Source organism: Choloepus didactylus, chromosome 1 (assembly GCF_015220235.1).
Source record: "Choloepus didactylus isolate mChoDid1 chromosome 1, mChoDid1.pri, whole genome shotgun sequence".
Taxonomy (NCBI): Eukaryota; Metazoa; Chordata; class Mammalia; order Pilosa; family Megalonychidae; genus Choloepus; species Choloepus didactylus.
This window is the reverse complement of record NC_051307.1, coordinates 152273805-152295858: the sequence shown is the minus strand read 5'-3', so window position 1 is coordinate 152295858 and position 22054 is coordinate 152273805. Positions and strand designations below refer to the sequence as shown.

At 40.9% G+C, this 22054-nt stretch overlaps 1 protein-coding gene across 1 annotated transcript in view; it reads right to left on the bottom strand.

Moving 5' to 3' along the window:
* Window positions 1-22054, bottom strand: part of SLC9A9 (solute carrier family 9 member A9) — a 592279-nt gene that overhangs the window by 210268 nt on the left and 359957 nt on the right. Inside the window, exons 10-11 of the mRNA XM_037843226.1 lie at window positions 18572-18685; window positions 16885-16996 (exon numbers count right to left, since the gene is read on the bottom strand). Of these exons, the coding sequence (XP_037699154.1) occupies window positions 16885-16996; window positions 18572-18685 (226 nt within the window). The remainder of the gene's footprint in view (window positions 1-16884; window positions 16997-18571; window positions 18686-22054) is intronic.

Here is a 22054-nt window from a genome sequence, read left to right as displayed (position 1 = left end):
CGGGGGCTGAAATCAACGGTGGGGTAGGGGAGAAGGTGTTTCTGTACATGGTTTTCTCTGCCTGACCTGTTTGCTTCACCCAAATTCCCTTCAGTTCTTTCTGTCATAACTCTCACCCTCACCTAATTCCAACAGATCTTCAGAGCACAGCTAAGAGACTGCTTCCTCCATGAAGCGTCCTCTGACATCTAGCCTGCATTGGGCAGCCTGCGCATTCCTCGTACAGCCCGTTCTAGCCCTATCATATTGTATACGACATATTGTATACGACATCATATTGTAATTGGCTGGCTCTTTGTTTATCCACAACTCCTAGCACAATGCCAAGCACATAGTAGGTGCTCAATAAGTATTGGCTGAATGAATTGATGAATTATCTGATTCTTCATGATTTCAGATTACATAAGGAAATATGATTGATGGCTCCTAATGCAATGGTTGACTGTTTCTGCAGGTTCAGCTTCTGCCTTTTGTTATTTTTTGAAACCCTCAAAATGTTTTCTTGAGAGTCAGGAGACTTGGGATCTATTCTCAGACCTGCCCCAGACAGGCCGTATGATCATAAACCGGTTGCCTCATCTGGATCTCTGTTGCCTCATCTCTAAATGGAGCTTTCAATACTAGACTTGCAGTCCTTAACTAGAAATGCACATCAGACTCCCCTGTGGAACTTAAATATGTACACGTTTATACTCATTATGCCAATTCCCTGACCCTAGAGATTCTGATATAGCAGGGAACCAGTGGGGAAACTGATGACCATGCCAGCTGCTACCTCAAGCTCTTTTCAGTTCCCATAGCACCACCTTGGTCCAAAGGCCCTCAAGGCCTGACTGAGCTGACACTTGTGTCTCTTAGCCTCACAGCCTTCATCCTTTCAGGCTGTCCACCTTGTGTGCCTCAGAACAGTTTTGCCCAAACCTGGCTTTATAATGCTGTGTTTCTGCCCAGGATCCATTAGTGGATAACCACAGACCATAGAAACCCTTCAATCAGAAGCTCACCCCACTTTCCCATTTACCCCTTCTCCATTCTTTCGTATTAGCAAGCCAGTCTTCCCTCTTCTCATAAAGGATTGCTATCTTTGCCTCTGCCATGAGTACATTGTTAACTCTCTGCTTCACCTCTTCTGGAATTCTGCCTTTCCTTTAGGCTTCTCCAAACCTCACCCATTTGAACCTCCTTGCCACCCTCCATCCACCCCCCACCCCATCAAGCTTTCCCAGAATACTCCAGGCATAAATGAATGCATAAATGAATGCACAGGGAATGATCATGTTTAGGATTTGAAAGCACAACTGGAACCCAAAAGGAAATGAATAGTAGAGGGACTGGAATGTAGAACTGGCCGTGAGACAGTACACCATCCTTTCCTAAAAGTAATGAGCTGTAGCTGAGTTATTCTGCTGTCTTTCTTTCCATTTGGGACATAATCCATTGTACTCCTCTTTTCCGTTTACTGCAACTACTGTTAGAAGGTTGATTTCAAAGATTTAAGACATTTTTATCATTAATCTGGTAAATCAAACCCTGGTTTGGGTCTATAATTGAATTGTATATTGCTTTTACCCTTACCAAAGTGCCATGACCTTGCAAAGGGTAACTGCTTTCAGCAAAAATGTCAGTCTGGTTTCAAAATACATTTTCCAGAATAGTGCAACCTTGCTTCAAAGTTCCATTTTCAGTTCAACATCATTTTATCACACAGAGGTGAAGCCAACAGATTGTTTCAGTGAAAAAACCTTCTGCATTCAAAAATAAATTGAGTTTTTCTGGAAACTAAGTCTGGGTTAGACTAGCAGAGCTTTCTTTCCTTCATCTCTCTTCTTGAACTTGAATCATTTGAACTTAAGCCTACTGAGAAGGAATGCAGCATAACTTGTGTATATTTTTGAATAAAAAGCAGTTTGTTTTGGAAGTCTTGGGCAGCCAGGGAGGGAAATTGTAAGCAGGATTAGTTCTATCACAGCTCTGAAGTCAACATTCATAGATGCCTCTGGCTTTGGAAGTTTACTTTTATGGAGGTAAAGTGGATGTGGTGGTAAACTGTGGAATAATCTTTACTGGTAGGTAGCTGAAATCTTCAAAAGAAGGTATGAAGAGAAAGGTTACTGTGTCAGAGATCAGGAGAAAGTCAACATTCTGTGAACAGTACTCAACTTAAGAACAGGTTGTGTTCCAAATGACAACTTAAAAGTTTTCTGTTTAGACTAGTTGTCTCAGTTGGGGTGATTTTGTTCTTCTAGGGACATTTGGAAATGTCTGGAGACAGTTTTGGTTGTCACAAGTGGGTGAATGCTATGGTCATCTAACGAGCAGAGGATACTACTAAACATCCTACAACACACCAGACAGCCCAACAACCAGGAATCATCTGACCCTAAAAGTCAATAGTTTCTGAGCTTGAGAATTCCTGGTTTAAACCCTCAACTACATTTTTCCCCAGGAGTAATATTACAAATGGTGATGACAATGCTACTACAGAGGACTATTTTGGAAAAGATGACTATTTGTCCACTAAAAATCCATTTTTATCATCCATGGTATACTTTGCTATAACTCTAAAAATTACATTTTCTAGCACACCTTGCAGTAAGGTGTGACCACATGACATTCTCACTGGTGAATGAGAGCAAAAGTGACATCTGTTACTTTTGGGCTAAGGCTTTTAGGAAGAGCTATTCCTATCCTCCCTCCTACTTGGTCTCTTTCCCTGCCACAAACTTGATATAAATCATGATGAGGGAGGAACCTAAGATGGCAGCTAGGTGAGACAGGGCAAAAAAACACCTCCATAAAAACACCTCCATAAAAACACCTCCATAAAAAATACTACATAAAAACCAGAAAGTGACCCAGAACACCAGTTCCAGCGATGCACCAGCCAAACAAGGTCTGCTAAATCCACAGGGACTGTGCATTTGGTGAAACCGGGAGTCTGCATTCTGAAATGAGTGAGTGAACCTGCTGAATGTCCGGCGGCCATGCTGTGGTGTGGGGAAATGGTGGGTTAGTGTTTGGAGACAGACTAGTTCTTTTTTTAAAAAAAAAAAACCCGGGAGCAGCTGCGGATATGATGGGGAGAACCACGCAGTGAAGCATGGCAGGAGCAGGCTGGGCCAATGCCTCAGTGTCTAGTGTAGAGGACAGCCCTTCCCACACCCGCTGCTGATTGTCTCAGGGCCAGGGGAGCAGAGGGGAGCCAAAAGGAGAAAGAAACTGCACTCCTTGCAGCCATCTCCCCAGTGGGCTGGGGACACTCCTGCCTGGGGCTGGACTCACAGCCCAGAGCCACGCCAAGAAATCCAGTGTGATGGGGAGTCTTTTCCGCAGCACTGCACACACACCACATTGGCCGTGGACAGTGGCCCTTAGTGCACCCACAGCTAATTGTCCCGGAGCTGGAAAGGCAGAGCTGTGCCTTTTTTACAGCAGGCTGGGAACACCCCTGCATGGCCCAGTGGCCCAGGGCTTCCCTGGTGGGCTGGCGTGCACTTGTGATGTGGCACAACCTTCCCTCAGCAGAGGTCCTGGAAGAGCATGGCTGAGAAGGGGGACCCACTTGAAAATCCCAGGGACCCTATGCCAAAACCAAGGACTTGTAGGTCAGCAGCAGAGACAATCTGTGGCAAGACTGAAATGAAGGCTTAGGCTCTTGGAACAGCCTTAAATCTCCAGGAACACCTGGGAGGTTTGACAATTAAAGCTGCCCTGCCTCCCTAACCACCCAGACACACGCCCCACATTCGGGGCGGACAGCACCAACAACACACCCAAATTTAGTGCACTAATTGAACCCCGGAAGAATCAGATCCCCACATAGCACAAAGACAAAATTGGGGAGAACTGACTTGAGGAGAATAAGTGACTCGCAGACGCCATCTGCTGGTTAGTTAGAGAAAGTGTACGCCACCAAGCTGTAGTTCTGATAAATTAGAGAGCAAGTAAAGCGAATGCTAAGAGGCCAAAAACAACAGAAAATCTTAAAGCATATGATAAAACCAGATGATATGGTGAACCCAAACCTAAACACCCAAATCCAAAGATCAGAAGAGACACAGTACTTGGCACAATTAATCAAGGAACTAAAGACAGACAATGAGAGCATGGCACAGGATATAAAGGACATAAAGAAGACCCTAGAAGAACAAAAAGAAGAAACTGCAAGAGTAAATAAAAAAATAGAAGAGCTTATGGAAATAAAAGAAACTGTTGGCCAAATTAAAAAGACTCTGGATACTCATAATACAAGATTAGAGGAAGCTGAACAACAACTCAGCCTCCTTGAGGACCACAGAATGGAAAATGAAAGAACAAAAGAAAGAATGGGGAAAAAATTGAAAAAATCAAAATGGATCTCAGGGATATGACAGATAAAATAAAACATCCAAATGTAAGAATCATTGGTGTCCCAGAAGGGGAAGAGAAGGGTAAAGGACTAGAAAGAGTATTCAAAGAAATTGTTGGGGAAAACTTCCCAAACCTTCTACACAATATAAATACACAAAACATAAATGCCCAGAGAACTCCAAATAGAATAAATCTAAATAAACCCACGCCAAGACATATTCTGATCAGACTGTCAAATATTGAAGAGAAGGAGCAAGTTCTGAAAGCAGCAAGAGAAAAGCAATTCACCACATTCAAAGGAAACAACATAAGACTAAGCAGTGACTACTCAGCAGCCACCATGGAGGTGAGAAGGCAGTGGCATGAGATATTTAAAATTCTGAGAGAGAAAAATTTCCAACCAAGAATACTTTATCCAAAAAAACTCTCCTTCAAATTTGAGGAAGAGCTTAAATTTTTCACAAACAAATGCTGAGAGATTTTGCTAATAAAAGACCTGCCCTACTTCAGATACTAAAAGGAGCCCTACCAACAGAGAAACAAAGAAAGGAGAGAGAGATAAAGAGAATTTTAACAGACATATATAGAACAGTACATCCCAGGTCACCGGGACACACATTCTTCTCTAGTAATCACGGATCTTTCTTCAGAATGGACCATATGCTGGGACATAAAACAAGCCTCAATTAAAAAAAAAAAAAGAATTTATTCAAAGCACATTCTCTGACCACAATGGAATACAAATAGAAGTCAATAACCATCAGAGACTTGGAGAATTCACAAACACTTGGAGGGTAAAAATGAGGGGGAGATGAAAACATTCCCGGATAATCAAAAGCTGAGGGACTTCATCACCAGTAGATCAGTCCTATAAGAAATGCTAAAGGGAGTTGAGCAGGCTGAAAGGAAGGGACACTAAACAATGGACTGAAACTACATGAAGAAATAAATATTTCCAGTAAAGATCACATGGTAAATATAAATACCAATACTACTGTATTTTTGATTTGTAACTCCACTATTTACTTCCTACAGGATCTAAAATACATAAAGTGTAATGATAAACCAGTGGTTTTGGACTCAATGTAAAATTCATAATTTTTAACAAGAACTACATAAAGGTGGGGGAATTGTGGAGTATAGGAACATAGTTTATGTGTTCTATTGAAGTTAAGTTGGTATCAAAGAAAAACAAGATTGTTAAAGATTTAAGAGGTTAAATTTAAGCCCCATGGTAAACATAAAGAAAGTATCAGAGAATACGACCATAGAGATGAATAGTAGAATACGGGTTACGAGAAGTGGGGGAAGGGGCAATGGGAAGTTAAGAAATGAGAGTAGGGTCTCTATTTGGGGTAAAGGGGAATTTCTAGTAATGGATGGTGGGAAGGTGATAGCATTGCAACATTCTAAATGTGATTAATCCCACTAATGGAATGCTAGAGAAGGGGCAGAATGGGAAGATTTAGGCTGTATATATGTTTCCACAATTGAAAAAAAAAAATACAGTCTAAATAGATGACAATTAAATGCCAAGGATGATCCTGGATGGGATCTGAGGATGGAGGAGAGGAGGCTCAAAGGGACAAAGATGGGACATAAGAAAAAAAAAAAAAGGAAATATAGAATGTAAGCTTTGTATCAATGTTGAATTTCTTGAACTTCTTAGCTGCGCTTAATGGGATTGCATAAAAGAATGCTCTTTTCATGGGAAATGTATATGTGAATTATATTTTTTGTTCAAAGACATGTCCAGCTTGCTCTCATATGTTCAGAGGACAGAGCAATAGATGATGGATGATAGGGAGGGAGGGAGGGAGAGAGGGAGGGAAAGAAAGAAATGGTGGAGTGACAGGATGTTAAAGTCGGTGGATTGGGGTATCGGGGGAGGGAGGGCGGGGTATGCTGGAGTTCTGTGTATGGGGTTTGTATTGTTTTTGCAACTGTTCCTGTAAGTTTGAATTTATTTCAAAATAGAAAAAAAAAACATGATGAGTCTCTATAGCAGTGATTCTCAAACCTAAGCTATATTCAAATCACCTGGAGAGCTTATTTAAACTCAGATTATTTGACTCTACTCCCAGAGTGGCTGATTCAGTAGTCTGGGGTGGGGTCCTGAATGTGCATTTCTAACAAGTTTCCAGGTGATGCTGATACTGCTGTTGGTCAAGAGATGACATTTCTAGAACCCTAGTATCTTAGGGGATTATGAAGCCACAAGATGGAAGGAGGCTGATTATATCTGAAAATCATCTGGAGAAGAGTACTGCCCCCACCCTCTGATGTAAATATCAAGTCTGGACTGTGGAATGAGCCAGAAAAAATTACTATTGTGATTAAGCCATTGAATATTGGGGTCTATGTGTTACAGCAGCTTAGTCTATCCTACCTAAGCTACATACATCTCTCTGTAGAATCAGTGTTTTTTTTTTTTTTTTTTTTTTTTGTTGTTGTTGTTGTTATTGCTTTAACAGATGAGGAAATATGGGCTGGGAGAGATGGAGTGACTTCTCCAAGGTCACCCAGTAAATGGCATTTGGGTTTTATCTTCCTTGTTGAATATTCGATCCATAACAAACCTGAAAATTCACGGTTACAGTAAGAGTTTGAGCTTTTAAGGAAAGGTGAGAAGAAAATTTCCTTCCCTTCTTCTAGGACAAAGATCAATCCCAGTCAACATTTTTGAAACAGGTATTTTGCCTTTTTGATCCCTACCCCAATTCTTTCAAGGTCTCCTCTCTCTCTCTCTCTCTCTCTCCCTCCCGTTCTCCAGAATCTCAGACACCTGGAACCTTCATTTTGCTCTATGTAACCCCAGACCACCCTAATCTACTTCTGACTCTCCAGTCAAAACTCCATTTTCCTCGGGCAACTGAAATGTGCTTCATGCCAGAAAGAAAGCAATCAGAAGAACTTTGTTGAGGAAGGAGAGCCCACAATCCCACCTGAGGTACATGCATTTAAAAATGCTTGTTAACACCCATGCTTTCATGTGTACTTGTAGAATTTGAAACAGCTCCAAGAAAGCGCAGTGAAATCTTTCAGACGCTGTGGGAAGGTGGGTGGTGCGTGTGGAGGGAGGAGAGGCTGCAGTTCATAGACAGGATGCCTTCCTCAGAGTCTCCTTCTCTCACTGTGGAACCATGAACCTTCTAAAAATTCCTGGGGCTTTTTAAAAAAACCTTTCTGGCAGGGTCAGTGGAAGGTTGGGAGGTGGGGCTGAGGAATTCATTCCTACTCATTGAGGTTTGGTCCGTTTGTGAAGGACTTGGCTGCCCAAACAGCTTTTGAACTTCCCCAAGGTATCAGCAATAATGCTGAATATTTCTAAATTACTTAGTGGCCCTATGGAAATTTAGCACAAGGCATTTTTAAATGGAACTGCTTTTTGCTCATTTGCACATATAACTTACTCAAGTCAATTTTACTGACTTCTTTTGAATTCTATCCACAGAACTGGAGGGCAGAATTAGAAAGATTTGTGCTGGGCACAGATAGACTTTGTTTTTTGAACTCAGTTTTCTAAGGTTTTGTCTATTCGATGCCAAAAGAAGCAGACAATTAGTAAATTCAGGTAGAAAATGAGGGAAAATAATGTAGTCCATTTGTCTGCCTCAATGGACAGGTTAATTTGGTAAAAACTATCAATCAGATATCCCAAATTGTGACATGCTGGAAATCCTGAAAAACCTAAATGTACAAGGAAACTTCCTGAATTAAATTATAAAATTATTTATTTTCTAGGTCGCCATCTCTGAAACATAAGGAGGGGTGACAGGCATGCTGCACTGTCTCTTTTCATTACTCAGGGTCTCTCAGGACTCAGTGTGTTCTTGTTGGCTGCTCTACCTCAATACACAGGATGGTCAGGTCCTCTACAATGCTGTGCCACTTTCTTACACTCAATAAACTAAGTAGATTGTCACATTTTATATGTGTCAACTTGTCCCAGAGGGGGCTAGAACATATTTCTCTCACAAAACCCAGTACTTTGTGTTACAACATTTTGATTCATGAATTAATGCCAGGAATAAGTTACTGCTGGAACCAAAAGTAGAATATCAACAATTGTGATTAAATGGAGGGAGAGAAGGAGGAGCCGTTATAGGTCTTTGTCTTTCACAGGTTTGCTCCTCGCACTTGGCACCTGCTGTGACTGTGTCCTCGGCAGTGATCTGATAATTGGACCTTCTTTGGAATGAAAACCTCCATCTCTGACAGGAGGTTTTCCCGGGAGCAGTTATGTGTGTATGTGAGTTGTATCTCTGAGGAAGCAGTAACAGCTGTCTTGCCATTTGTGGTAGTCAAAGACAGTAAAGGTAACTACTATTTGTTGAGTGTCTCAGGTGGCAGACCCTGTGCTGGGCATTTCATATACATTTTCCAGATCAGTTTCAATATTGTCCATCCAAGGTAATTATTATTATCATCCCCATTTTCCAGGCTAGAGAGCTGAGGTTTGGAGAGGGTTAATCACGTAGACCAAAGTGGCTGAGCCTACTTCAAAGCCTGAACTGACCGCACTGTGCCAAAATAGTAGTTTCTATTCAGAAAATATTGTGGTGTGCCAAACAGCAGAACCTAATTTGCTGCTTAAAAATGCAAAAGCCAGTAATTTTTATTGTAAGTTTATTTTGGAACTAAGAGAAGAATGACAATGTTTTACCCAATAGTAGATGAAAACAACTCTATGGGGCTGGCCCCAGTTCTAAGTTATTTTTTGGATGCTCTGAATTCATCATAATCACATAAACTTTTTCTCAGCATTAGAAACTCAGAGAGTATTTAATGGATCTGCAATTCCTATTGGTCTACTATTTTTTGTCTGCTTTGTGGTTATTCGTTATCCAAGGTGACTTTCTATGACTGCTTGACACCCAGGTTGAAACATTTTTGGGGTTCATTTCCTGCGTAGGCTGGTTAGCCCTGTCCCATTAAAAGACCTCAGAAGACCACTTTGGTCGGCCACTTAGTGCACAAATTCCTGGCCATAGTGGGTGCCGTGTGAAAGAGATGGGGGCTCAGTGGAAGTTCGTCTCCTCTAATGGAGAAAAAGTTCTTAACCTGTGCCGCATTAGCTGGTTAGTGGCCCTGTTCTAGTAAGGGAGAGTGGCCCAGTTAACTGCACAAGCTATGCTCAGGGCAGGGAGGAGATGTAGTCTGGGGGAGGGAGAGAGGACTAGGATTCTGGGCAAGGGGACTGCAAAGAAATATTTGAAAGCCCTCCTGCTTTGACCCACATGATGGCATCCTACCAGCTGTCTCTCTCTGGAAGTGTGAACAACGGAAGAGAGAAGAAAAAGAAGCGTCTGCTGCTTTTAGGGGGACTTGGATTCTTAGATATGCTTCTTATCTTATATTCTTGCATATGCTTCTTATATGTTGAGTAGTGTGCCCCACAAAAGATATGTTGAAGTCTCAACTGCCAGTACCTCAGAAAATGACCTTATTTTAAAATAGGTTGTTACAGATGGAATCAGGCAAATTAAAATGAGGTCATACTGGAATACGGGGGTCCTTAATCTAACATGGCTGGTGTTTTTATAGAAAGGGGAGACGAGACACACACACATGCACACACAGAAGACAGCCGTGTTGCAATGAAGGCAGAAATTGAGTTATGCCATGAGCCAAGGAACACCACAAATTGCTGGCCACTGCCAGAAGCCAGGGGAGAGGCATAAACAGATACTTCCCTACAGACTTCAGAGGGAACATGGCCCTGCTAACACCTTGATTTTGGACTTCTACATTCCAGAACTGTGAGACAATAAATTTCTGTTATTCTAAGCCACAGAGTTTGTGGTACTTTATGGCAGCCCTAGACAATACTTTTTAAGAAATCCTTCTTCCTAAGCTTTGAAGTTAATTTTAGCCTGGTTCTTGGTTCAACCTTGGCACATATAAAAATCTCAAGGTTTTTAATTAAATCTAGTGTTTTAAGTGGAAAACAAACATATCCCTCGAGCACAATGCAAGCAAAGATTTAAAAAATATTCTCAGATCCAAACGCTACTTTTGAGAAAGTGTTAACAATGTTTCCTGATATCAACATGCAAGGAAGATTTTTTAGGCAGAAGCGAGTAGGTAAAGAATGTTTTGTTTCATTAAAAAAAGGGTTTTTATTTGTTGATCTCTTTCCTTTAAATTATTGTTGCTTAGCTTCCACCTGTAGAGCCTATTCTGGGATAAGAAAGTCCAAGGCTGCTAGAACAGAAATGGATAGTTCCTTGAGTGGCAGCATAAGTGAAATGGAGAATTTTTTTTGTCTAGACAATATTGTAGGTCATTCATTCATTCGGCTCCTCATCCACCAAATATTTGGAGTTTTCGCTCTGTTTCAAGGAATGTGCTGAGTGCTGAGGTACAGAGTGAAGCAAACAGACAAGCATTTGCCCTCACAAAGCTTCCAGTCTAGAGGGCAAGACAGGCAGGTAAATGGCAATCATGGTGATGGCTGCTGGATAGAAGTACTGAGTGCTGTCAAAACAGATGAGACAGACACCAACCCAGACTTGAGGAGACATAAAGGCTTCCTAGTGGAAGGGATGTCTGAGCTGAGGTCCAAAGAATATAATGAATTATCCAAGTAAGGAGGTAAAGATTAATGAATATGGAAAGGATTCCAGACAGAGGAAGAGTCCAAGTGAATAGATAGGGAAAAGACCTCACCATACTCAAGGAAGTGGGAGATCTTCAGTAATGGGCAAATAGTATTACCCTGATTAGATGGCAAACGGGAGAACAAGAAGCAAGACTGGCGTCCAGCAGTGTCCAAAGCAAAAGAGAAGGAGGTGGGTGGAATGGATTGAAGAGAGAGGTTCAGAACTGAGACCATGAATTGCAACTGTGTTCTGGGATGTGCAAATGAATTACCTGGGCATCTGGTTAAAATGATTAGTATTTGGATTCAGTATTTTCAGCAAGCTCCCATATGATGCTGAAGCTGCTGGTCCATGGACCACACTTTTGGGTATCAAGATCTAAAGCATGGAAATGCTCCTTTTACATGGTGGCTGATATTGGCGTGGGACAGTCCTCCTGGCTTAATGCAGTGCCATTGGCATAGGTGGTAAAAGGTGCGGATTCCTGTTTCTATGTACTCCTGAAACAATGACCTTCAAGCTCTTCACTTTCATGACTTCCATTTATGTTTCCTTCTGGCTGTGATTGCTTTGTCAGCTGGATGAGGTCCCTTTTGGATGAAAGTCTCAAATGGCTCCTGACCAAGCCTGATAGGTGGTTCACCAAAAGGCAATGGGAAAGGTGGCCTCCCACCTTGGCAATGAGTCTCAAGCTGTCCTCCCACAGAACACTGACGTTCCGGGAGCTGCACGAGACTCGAATGGTAATGACAGTCTTTTCACAATTGAAAGGAAAAGGAAAATGAATGCTAATGGGAAAATTTTCTTAATTTACACTTTTTCTTCCATGCCTCTCTCTTAATCCTTTGGAGCTGGCAGCTCTCTGAATGTTAACGAGTGCTAGTAGACAACAAAATGAGAGAAAAACAGCCTTAGCAGCAAAGCCTGGCAATAGTCGATGCTGTTGTTTTTACGGCTATGTGAGCTCACAGATGAGGTTTTATATTAGATCCATACACTGTGGTTACATTTTCCTGGTAAAGATTCTTCCTAGTTTATAAGATAGGACACATCGGGGTTTCAATGTCTTCTTCAACAGGCAACAGAAATCAACACGTTTGAGGACCAGTGTTCTTTAACATGTTATCTGGCACCTACAACCTGCCCAGGTGCTTCCCTGGGCTGCCTCCTTTCCAGATAAGCACAGCAGCTCTGCTCTGCAGCCCTTCAGCCCACAGTTCCCAGTTCCCAAGTCAGTGTGGTTTCAGGAAGGCTGCCAGGGCTCAATTGGGTTTGGCATTTCCCCTCCTCCCAGCAACTCCCGGCTCCTATTTAGTTTTAAATTAAATAAAAATTGCAGCACACAGATTTGAATTAAAACAAGGGGCCTGATCCTTATAATATGAGCCATATCAATAGGAAAGCTAATTTGTGCAAAGCACATCTCCTTTAATTTGAACCACAGAGTGCTGCCTCTTGGGTTTCAAGGGAATTGAGAGCTGGGGAGGCACTGCTCACTCATGGCCTTAGCCAGAGCGGTGCTCAAGAGCAACAGGGACACTTTCAGGGGAGCCCAGCCTTCCTCTTAAGCCCTTTGTGCTGGGTGTCACACGATACACCAGAGCAGTTACAGCTTCCCAGCCTTGAATTTAAAGAAGGTTTTAAAAATGTCTCAGGGTAAACTTCCCTAATTGACTCTCAACTGCATCTGAACTACCAAGAACAGAATCTGCATTATTAAGAGCTTCCAAGATGACAGACAGACCACTACTTCTGACCTTGAGATTACTTTCTCATTTTCATGTTCTTACCAAAGTCTTTAAAAAATAAATTGAGTAGGGTCTATGACAAGTGAGAAATTCAATCTGGAGCCGACAGTCATTTCATTCAGTTTAATTGCCTCTAGAGGCAAAGGGTGGGGGTGGAGGTACAGTGGCAGTGTCAGCAGTGGGGTCATCCATGAACAATGTGTGTTTTACTCAGAAACACGGTTGTACCGGAGCCATCTCCACAGCTCCAAGCCGCTGTTTCAACACTCACTGAAAGCCCCTTTCAAAGACAAGCAAAAAGCAGCTAGATCTCTTCTTAAACTTTCTCCTCCAGATGCATTCAGAACTGGAGGCAGGTCTGATCCAGGTTTTGTGGAGCCTGAAGTTTATTCATTTTGGGGGCAGCCTTTGGGAAAAATACCATAAAAATATCTTACAAACTTTATATGTGCTAGGGGCCCTCCCAGGTTCTTGGAAGGGGCCGGTGTAGATGAGGGAGTCTGAAGCTTAAGCTTCATTCATTTCACCGTGAATTCACTTCTGCTTGGAGGGTATCACTGGCTCTTCTCCTGCATATGCCAAAAGGGTGTGTGCAAGGTGGGGGTAAAGAAAATGGAAAAAGATGTATCAAATGGAACGTGTAATTGACTAAGGGAGAAATTTCAGGTTTTTATCTGACTGGCCTTTGAACCTTCTTAGATGTATCATCTTAAGTGTAGGAGCTCAGGCTGAATCTAGCTCTCTCTTAGGCCCCAAACCTCTTAAAATCATCTTTGTCTTTGTTAAGTACTTACCCAATAAAGTACATCAACAAATGTCTTCTGACTGATGATTGTCAATGTATAAATAAACTCACACTTCCACTTTAGATAGTGGTTGCTTACATTCTCCAAGGGACTGTTTGCAAAATGTTTTGAGGTATGTAAAGAAAGGCTCCATCTAAGTCCATTAGTGAATCATTGACAATCAGATTCTAGCAGCGAGCTATTAAGGGCCCTGTTCTTATTGGGTGACCAAAAACACTCTGGGCATAATTAAGAACATTAGACTACATTAAGAAGGAAATATTTTTTAAGGGACTGACTTTTTCTTCCAGTTTTCGCATGTGTTATTCTCACACACCCAGAAAAGGCTAGGCAGGGTGTTATTTGATCTGCTTTGTTAACCCCTTCTCTGGCTTGTGTAACCTTAAGCTGACCTTTTAAATTCTTCATTTCCCGACAAATCCGTTTAAAACTTTAGGTCCTGAGTGAGGTATAGCATATCAGAATTCATGCAGAATATCAAAGCTGAGTCTGGAGCATTCCCTTTTGAAGACAAACACCATGTGTATGTGGTGAACTCACATGATACTTTGTGCACACCGATGGGGCCGTGGACACAGTGGAGACCCTGAGCCAGCAGCTGGGGGTGCAGAAGGGTCAGCCATGTGTTTGGTTTGTTGTGAATCGAATAGGGTTTGGGTTTGTGCAAGGGATGTGTTAGACATTCTGGGGTTGGCCTGGGTTAGGAAGAACATGGTTTTGATTTAACTTTTATTCTCATGACTGTGAGGGTAAATTTGAGGCAGTGTCCGGTAGATGACAAGGCTCTGAACCCAAAATCAGGAGGCCTGGGTCCAAGCCTCAATTTCATCTCTAATTGGTTGTGAAATTGTGAGCAAGATACCCAACCTCAGTGTCTCAAATTTTTTTTTTTAATCTGAAAGAAGAGACCAATAATGCCTGTTCTGCCTTGCCCTGGCTATGATCTCAAGACAGTATCGATGAAAGGACTTAGAAAGGTGTAGAGTGACTTTCGAGTTGTAGCATTCACGATTCCATTACAAATCATATGACATTGCAATCTGCTCATTTTGAAGCTAAAAAGGCAGCTTTTTAGTGGAAAGTGCAATGTTCTTTCCTTTATCCCCAGGAGCATCATCAATAAATTGACTTTTAAGAAAAATGACATTAAAAATATAAAGTAACCCAATCTCTTTGTTATTCAGGTTTATTTCAATGTGTATGAAACAAAAACCTGGTCAAATATACAAAAAGAAGCCTGCTTTGGCCCAAGATGACTGCAATCCTCGAGGTCAAGCAGCTGAAAGGCAGGATGAAGTGGAAGACAATGGGTGTCATTCTCTGGACATCACAGTCACATGAATGCAGATATATTGAAAATTTGGCATGCTGGTCATTTTAATGATTTAGGACTAGATGAAGGGTATTCCCATGATTTAAAACAATATGTCAACTCTATTAATGTGATGGAGTTATTTCTTTGCTTCTAGAGGGTGGAGATGCTTTAGAATAGGGCCAGATAGTAAATATTTTAGACTTTGCAGATCATACAGTCACTGTTGCAACTATTTAACTTTGCTGTTGTAGCATAAAAGCAGCCATAGACAAAATGTAAAGAAATGGGTGTAGCTGTGTTCCAACATTATTTACAATAATAGTCCCAGGCCAGATTTGGCTCAAGGGCCATAGACTGCTGGCCATAGATGGTGTTACACAATCATAAAAACATCACATTCCCTGGCTGTTACCATAATGCTGGCACTTATCAGTTCTTAATGCAGCTCTAATCCTACAACTAAGCAACTGCAGAAGACCCCATATCCTGGAGAAACCATCAGACTAGGTGACCATTTGGGGAGAGACTTCACATCCCAACTTAATTATAAAAACCTTCCCCCTTTCCTGAAGCATTCTTTGTCAAATAAATCTTAAAATATAATATTCAAGTTCTGAAAATATGCCACTGTGTTCCAGAGTAAAGCTGTAGAAGTTTTGCTGGGAAAGAAGTCTTTCCAATTTCTAAAATGCTTTGCAAAAGTGCATCACAGATCTGATTTCCTAGTTACAAGTGATTAAATTCGTCTTTTGCTTTCCCAAAAGCAAATGTTCACTGCTGTTCTAAGTGGAAGTTCACCTATCAGTCCAACTTCTCATCTTTATCACTCTCACTCACCCTAGCATGTCTGAAAATGTAGGAAGGCCCTGTCAGAGGACTTCAGAAGGGTGATTTTTAACTTTGGATCTCCATTTACCCATACTTGATTAAATGATTCATTCTCAACCTGGGAGCTGTCCCCCTTTTCTGCATGGAGTAGGATAAAGTGGAAATGAAGGTGAAATAAGCCTTTTATTCCCAAAATACTTCTGGGAATGTGGATTATAAAACATTTGGTGGGTTTTGGGTGGAGTCTCACAGACCTGGGTTCAGGAATGCTCTTGTCTTTGGCCAAGTGACTTAACCTCTTTGAGACTCTGAACCTGTTTCTCCATCTACAAAACGGATTAGTATCTGCTTCATAGGACTGATAAATAGCAAATAGCAGGATTCAATAAATGTTAGTTTCTCTCACTTTTTCCACATCCCGCTGTGTGCTTCAAATTATATTTGTTTGCTCCATTCTGCTAGCAGACTTTTTTTTTTTTTTTTAACTTTCTTCTATCTTCTAATGAACTGCCTCTGAGTATATTGTAAGTGTACACACACATAGAAGGCAGTAAGAGAAAGGTCTCTGAACAAGGAAAGACTGATGGTAGGAACACTGAACAGAAAGAAACTTCAGTCCCCGGGGTAGTTCAAGGTCAGCAAGTTTATACACTTATTTTCTTTTGGAAAGGAGCCTTCATATATGGTTTAGGTAACTAGAACATAAGTTTCTTGAGCAGAGATCTTGTCAGTTTCACCCATCAGTGCCCAGAACTGCTCTTGGCACCTGGTGAGTGTTCAATTAATATTTGTTTCTCAGCTAATAACTGAGCATACTTAGGTATGATTTGCTTTTGTATTAACCCTGAGAAGCTCTTGAGGCAGTGCATGGGGAAAGCACAGGGATTCTAAGGAGAAGGAACTTTAAAGTTGGACAAGAATGGCACCGTTTCTTTCTTGAAGCATGCACTTTATCAAATGGTAAATGAAATTTCTTGATATGAAAACTGATGTTCTAGGTGCTGTACCTCAAGGCCATTCTAACAAGGTTCCTTTCAATTTTCACTTTCCTTCTGGAAAGAGAAATCCTGCTGTTGCTCAGAATTAAGAGAGTACCAGTACGGTGCTAAGTACAATGCGGGCAAACAAAAGTTATGATTCACCCAGAAGTTTTCTAAGTCTCTGGATGGTTTTCCATGTTCTTTGAAAGTGTGAGGGAATAGCAGCTCTAACACACAGTGTAGTTCACATACCTGAGAACATCATCATATGCTGGAAATTCCAGGGGATCTTTTGTTTTCGGCCCAGATTCAGGAGGAAGGAGAGGGGATAGATGTTGCAGGCTCTGGCAACAAAAATTGCTAGCTGTAGATAACACAGGGAAACATTGAGGAAATTGTTGCTGCAATGAGGTGAGAGTCCTAAAGCTTAAAATTTGTCAATCATGACCCAGAAAGCAGGAATAAACATACTAGTACATATATGCTCAACTTGCTTCCAAAATTCATATTTTAATGTCAATTCCTTTCCAGAAATAGTAGAGACCTCTGCCTTTCTCTGAACATATACTTGGTTTAAAATTGTTAACCCAATGTTATTTCAATCACTGTAAATTTTCTCATCGCATTTATGTTACTGATGACTGATTCTATCCTCAATTCTTCTGTAAAATGTGAGGCAGAGATGGTTCACATGATGTGGCATTATCTTCTCAAGAAGCACTTTAAAAAGGATAAATGTACTTCTGTTCATGATTACCATCTTATTTTCCATCAGTTTATACTCTATCTAGCAAGCATCACTTTTTTTTTTCTTTTAGTGGATTTAATTTTGAGAGGAATTGCCTATCTAAATGCATAATACAACTTCTGCTTTGAGGCATTTTACTGAAATCTAAGTTTTACAGGTAAAAAGTCTATGGAAATACTGGTGGAATTCATCTCTCCTTTTTTGTCATCTTTTACTCCTTCTCTGATGGTCTGTGTATTCTGAGTTATTTGGGAAAAGGGAGCTTCCTTCTAAGATTAAGGATTTGTATGCTATTAGAGAGTTCAGCTGAATGCTCAATGAAGAGAGAACAAGAGACAAATTCAGATGCTTAGTTGTAACAGGGTTTACAATGTGGGATGGAGTCTCCTGGCTGTTAAGATTATCTTTCTGTAATCCAAAGGGCCATCTGCCCATTTCCCAAGTAGTAAGAAGGACAACAGCTGCTGACTGCCCTTGGAAATATCCCCAGTGGCTCAATATCCTGTTGGACAGACATTTATTTCCACTAAGAATATCTCCTGCCCCAGGTCTAGAGGTGGAAAGGGCCTCTGTACTTAAAGTGAGGTCTAGATTTTATAGATTCTCCTATGTGTATTAAACTTACACGTGCATAAAGCTTATGACGTTGGATGCACATTCATCATGCTAATTTCCTTTGATCTTTACTCTCTCTATCCTATTTTCAAAAAACTCATTGGAAAAAAGACTTTACCACCTTTCATGAAAACATTTTCAAAGCTCAATAATCCTGTCAGGAACAACTTCTGCTACCTTCTAATGCAGAGTAAAACTATTTCTTGATGCAGAATGGATTGCCATAATTTTTCACGTAGATGACTCGTAATTTTGGTTAAACATATTTTTGAATACTTGAAAAATGTCATTCCTTTTTAGCTTTTTCCTCTTTATTTTCCTAAGTGTTTTCTTATGTCTTTAGTATATATCTTATCCCCAAACAGTATATATATAAACTATATATAAAGCACTTAATAAAGGCTCTAATTTCTTAGGGTGCTTTTCTCCCCTGGCTAGAAATTGTACACCCACTTTGAAGTAGAGCTTTATAGTAAAACCAAGGAAATGACTTTAACAATTTAACAGAATAATCCATAAAAGTAAGTAGTTTGTTCCCTTCCTTAATCACCCCACATACTGTATTTCAAAGGATACAAAGGCTCCAAGTATAAAAAGAGCATTAAAGATATGATTCTGGAACGTGAACAGCGCCAGGCCCATGTAACAGAAGATAACATTCTCAGCCAAAAAATTCATAAATTCAAACAACTGAAAACAAAACAGAAAACAGAAACCATTAATTATGACTCAGTTTTGAGTCCATTTGCTTTCTTTTAACTCTATTTGATGATGAAGTTTCTCCTTTATCTGCAAGGCCATCCCCTTGGCCTTGGGCTCAGCCTCTGGAGGGGCGCAGGGTCCCTGACTCTTCTGTCAGGTCAGCTGACTCAATCCTGGCTCTCTACCCAGTGACAGAAGCCACAGCCGTGTCAACATCTCTTCCTCTCCAATGGCAAGGCTGCCAGTGGTACTCCTGGGTAATATTAACCAGCAGGATCTTTCCATGGAACAATGCTTACTAAGATGACAAAATATTCTCTGTTGAAGAAACAAAGTGATTTGTTTACAGTGTACTGCAGTAACGGATGCAAAGACTGTTTAGCCCCTTCTGCACATTGACAGTAGAGGCACTGAAGTCCCCAGCCCCTGGAGAGCTAAATTCAAAAAACTTTAAATTATCTTCCTCAAGCAGGCAGGCAGAACAAACTTGGAAAACTTAGAAACTTGGAATAAGTTTGAGTGTAGATTATATTTCAACATTAGAATGATCAGTATATTTCAAACTCCAGACAATGAGACTCATTAAATTGACTGATGTAGTATATCCATTAAATGTCTACGATTTCTAGCTGGTAACAAGAAAATGATTAATCCCAGGGATCAGTTTCTGCAGCAAGAACACAATAGATACATCAAATTCAGTCAGAAGAATAGAGCAATAACATGCCATGCTGAAGGATGCTCCCAAGAGTTATTCTAAGATCATTAACTAAACAATTTAAGTTGAACATGAAAAACATTCTCCAACTTCCAGATTAAATGTAGGAGGGAGCATTGTCCAGGGGCTACAACAAAGGCAGATGTGGAAGAGACTTTGGATCTGTCACATACCCCAGAAAAACCTATGTTCTTTTAATCCATTCTTGTGGGGGCAGACCTATTGTGGGTGGGGCCTTTTGATTAGTGTTTCCATGGAGATGAGACCCCACCCAATTCAAGGTGGGTCTTAATCCCCTTACTGGAGTCTTCTATGAGAGGATAAAAGGCAGAGACATTTTGGAGAGTGCTCAGAGACTCTTAGAAAATGCCCAGACACATTTTGGAGAGAGAGAGCCATTTTGAAACCAGAAGCCAGGAGAGAAGAACCAGCAGATGTTGCCACGTGCCTTCCCACGTGAAACTGTAAATTTGTAACCTAATACATTTCCATTGAAAAAGCCAATTCATTTCTGGTATATTATATTCCTGCAGCTTTAGCAAACTGAAACAATGTTCCAGACATTTCATCTGGAAATTTCTGAAACTTCATTCCCAGACCTACATAAATCACCATGTTGGGTAAACATCTCAGGTAGCATTTCTCCTGACTTTTTTTTTCAATCTTCATTTTATTGAGATATATTCACATACCACACAGTCATACAAAACAAATCGTACTTTCGATTGTTTACAGTACCATTACATAGTTGTACATTCATCACCTAAATCAATCCCTGACACCTTCATTAGCACACACACAAAAATAACAAGAATAATAATTAGAGTGAAAAAGAGCAATTGAAGTAAAAAAGAACACTGGGTACCTTTGTCTGTTTGTTTCCTTCCCCTATTTTTCTACTCATCCATCCATAAACTAGACAAAGTGGAGTGTGGTCCTTATGGCTTTCCCAATCCCGTTGTCACCCCTCATAAGCTACATTTTTATACAACTGTCTTCGAGATTCATGGGTTCTGGGTTGTAGTTTGATAGTTTCAGGTATCCACCACCAGCTACCCCAATTCTTTGGAACCTAAAAAGGGTTGTCTAAAGTGTGCGTAAGAGTGCCCACCAGAGTGACCTCTCGGCTCCTTTTGGAATCTCTCTGCCACTGAAGCTTATTTCATTTCCTTTCACATCCCCCTTTTGGTCAAGAAGATGTTCTCCGTCCCACGATGCCAGGTCTACATTCCTCCCTGGGAGTCATATTCCACGTTGCCAGGGAGATTCACTCCCCTGGATGTCTGATCCCACGTAGGGGGGAGGGCAGTGATTTCACCTTTCAAGTTGGCTTAGCCAGAGAGAGAGGGCCACATCTGAGCAACAAAGAGGCATTCGGGAGGAGGCTCTTAGGCACAACCATAGGGAGGCCTAGCCTCTCCTTTGCAGCAACCGTCTTCCCAAGGGTAAAACTTATGGTACAGGGCTCAACACATCAAACCACCAGTCCCCTATGTCTGTGGTCATGTTAGCAACTATCGAGGTGGGGTAGGCCAATAACCCTGCATTCTCCACAGGCTCCTCAAGGGGGCACTACATCTTTTTTTTTTCCTTGTTTTACTTTTTTTTTTTTTTAACTTTCCCTTCTTTTTTAAATCAACTGTATGAAAAAAAAGTTAAAAAGAAAACAAACATACAATAAAAGAACATTTCAAAGAGACCATTACAAGGGAGTAAGAAAAAGACAACTAACCTAAGATAACTGCTTAACTTCCAACATGTTCCTACTTTACCCCAAGAAAGTTACCTAATATAGCAACATTTCTGTGAACTTGTTCCTACTATATCCATCAGAAATTAACAGACCATAGTCATTCCTGGGCATCCCCAGAACGTTGAATAGCTTATCTGTTCTTCTTGTATTATTGTTCCCCCTTCCTTAATTGCTCTCTATTGCTAGTTCCCCTACATTCTACATTATAAACCATTTGTTTTACATTTTTCAAAGTTCACATTAGTGGTAGCATATAATATTTCTCTTTTTGTGCCTGGCTTATTTCGCTCAGCATTATGTCTTCAAGGTTCATCCATGTTGTTATATGTTTCACGAGATCGTTCCTTCTTACTGCCGCGTAGTATTCCATCGTGTGTATATACCACATTTTATTTATCCACTCATCTGTTGAAGGACATTTGGGTTGCTTCCATCTCTTGGCAATTGTGAATAATGCTGCTATGAACATTGGCGTGCAGATATCTGTTCGTGTCCCTGCTTTCCAACCTTCCGAGTATATACCGAGAAGTGCAATCGCTGGATCGAATGGTAACTCTATATCTAGTTTTCTAAGGAACTGCCAGACTGACTTCCAGAGTGGCTGAACCATTATACAGTCCCACCAACAGTGAATAAGAGTTCCAATTTCTCCACATCCCCTCCAGCATTTGTAGTTTCCTGTTTGGTTAATGGCAGCCATTCTAACCGGTGTTAGATGGTATCTCATTGTGGTCTTAATTTGCATCTCTCTAATAGCTAGTGAAGCTGAACATTTTTTCATGTGTTTCTTGGCCATTTGTATTTTCTCTTCAGAGAACTGTCTTTTCATATCTTTTGCCCATTTTATAATTGGGCTGTCTGTACTATTGTCATTGAGTTGTAGGAT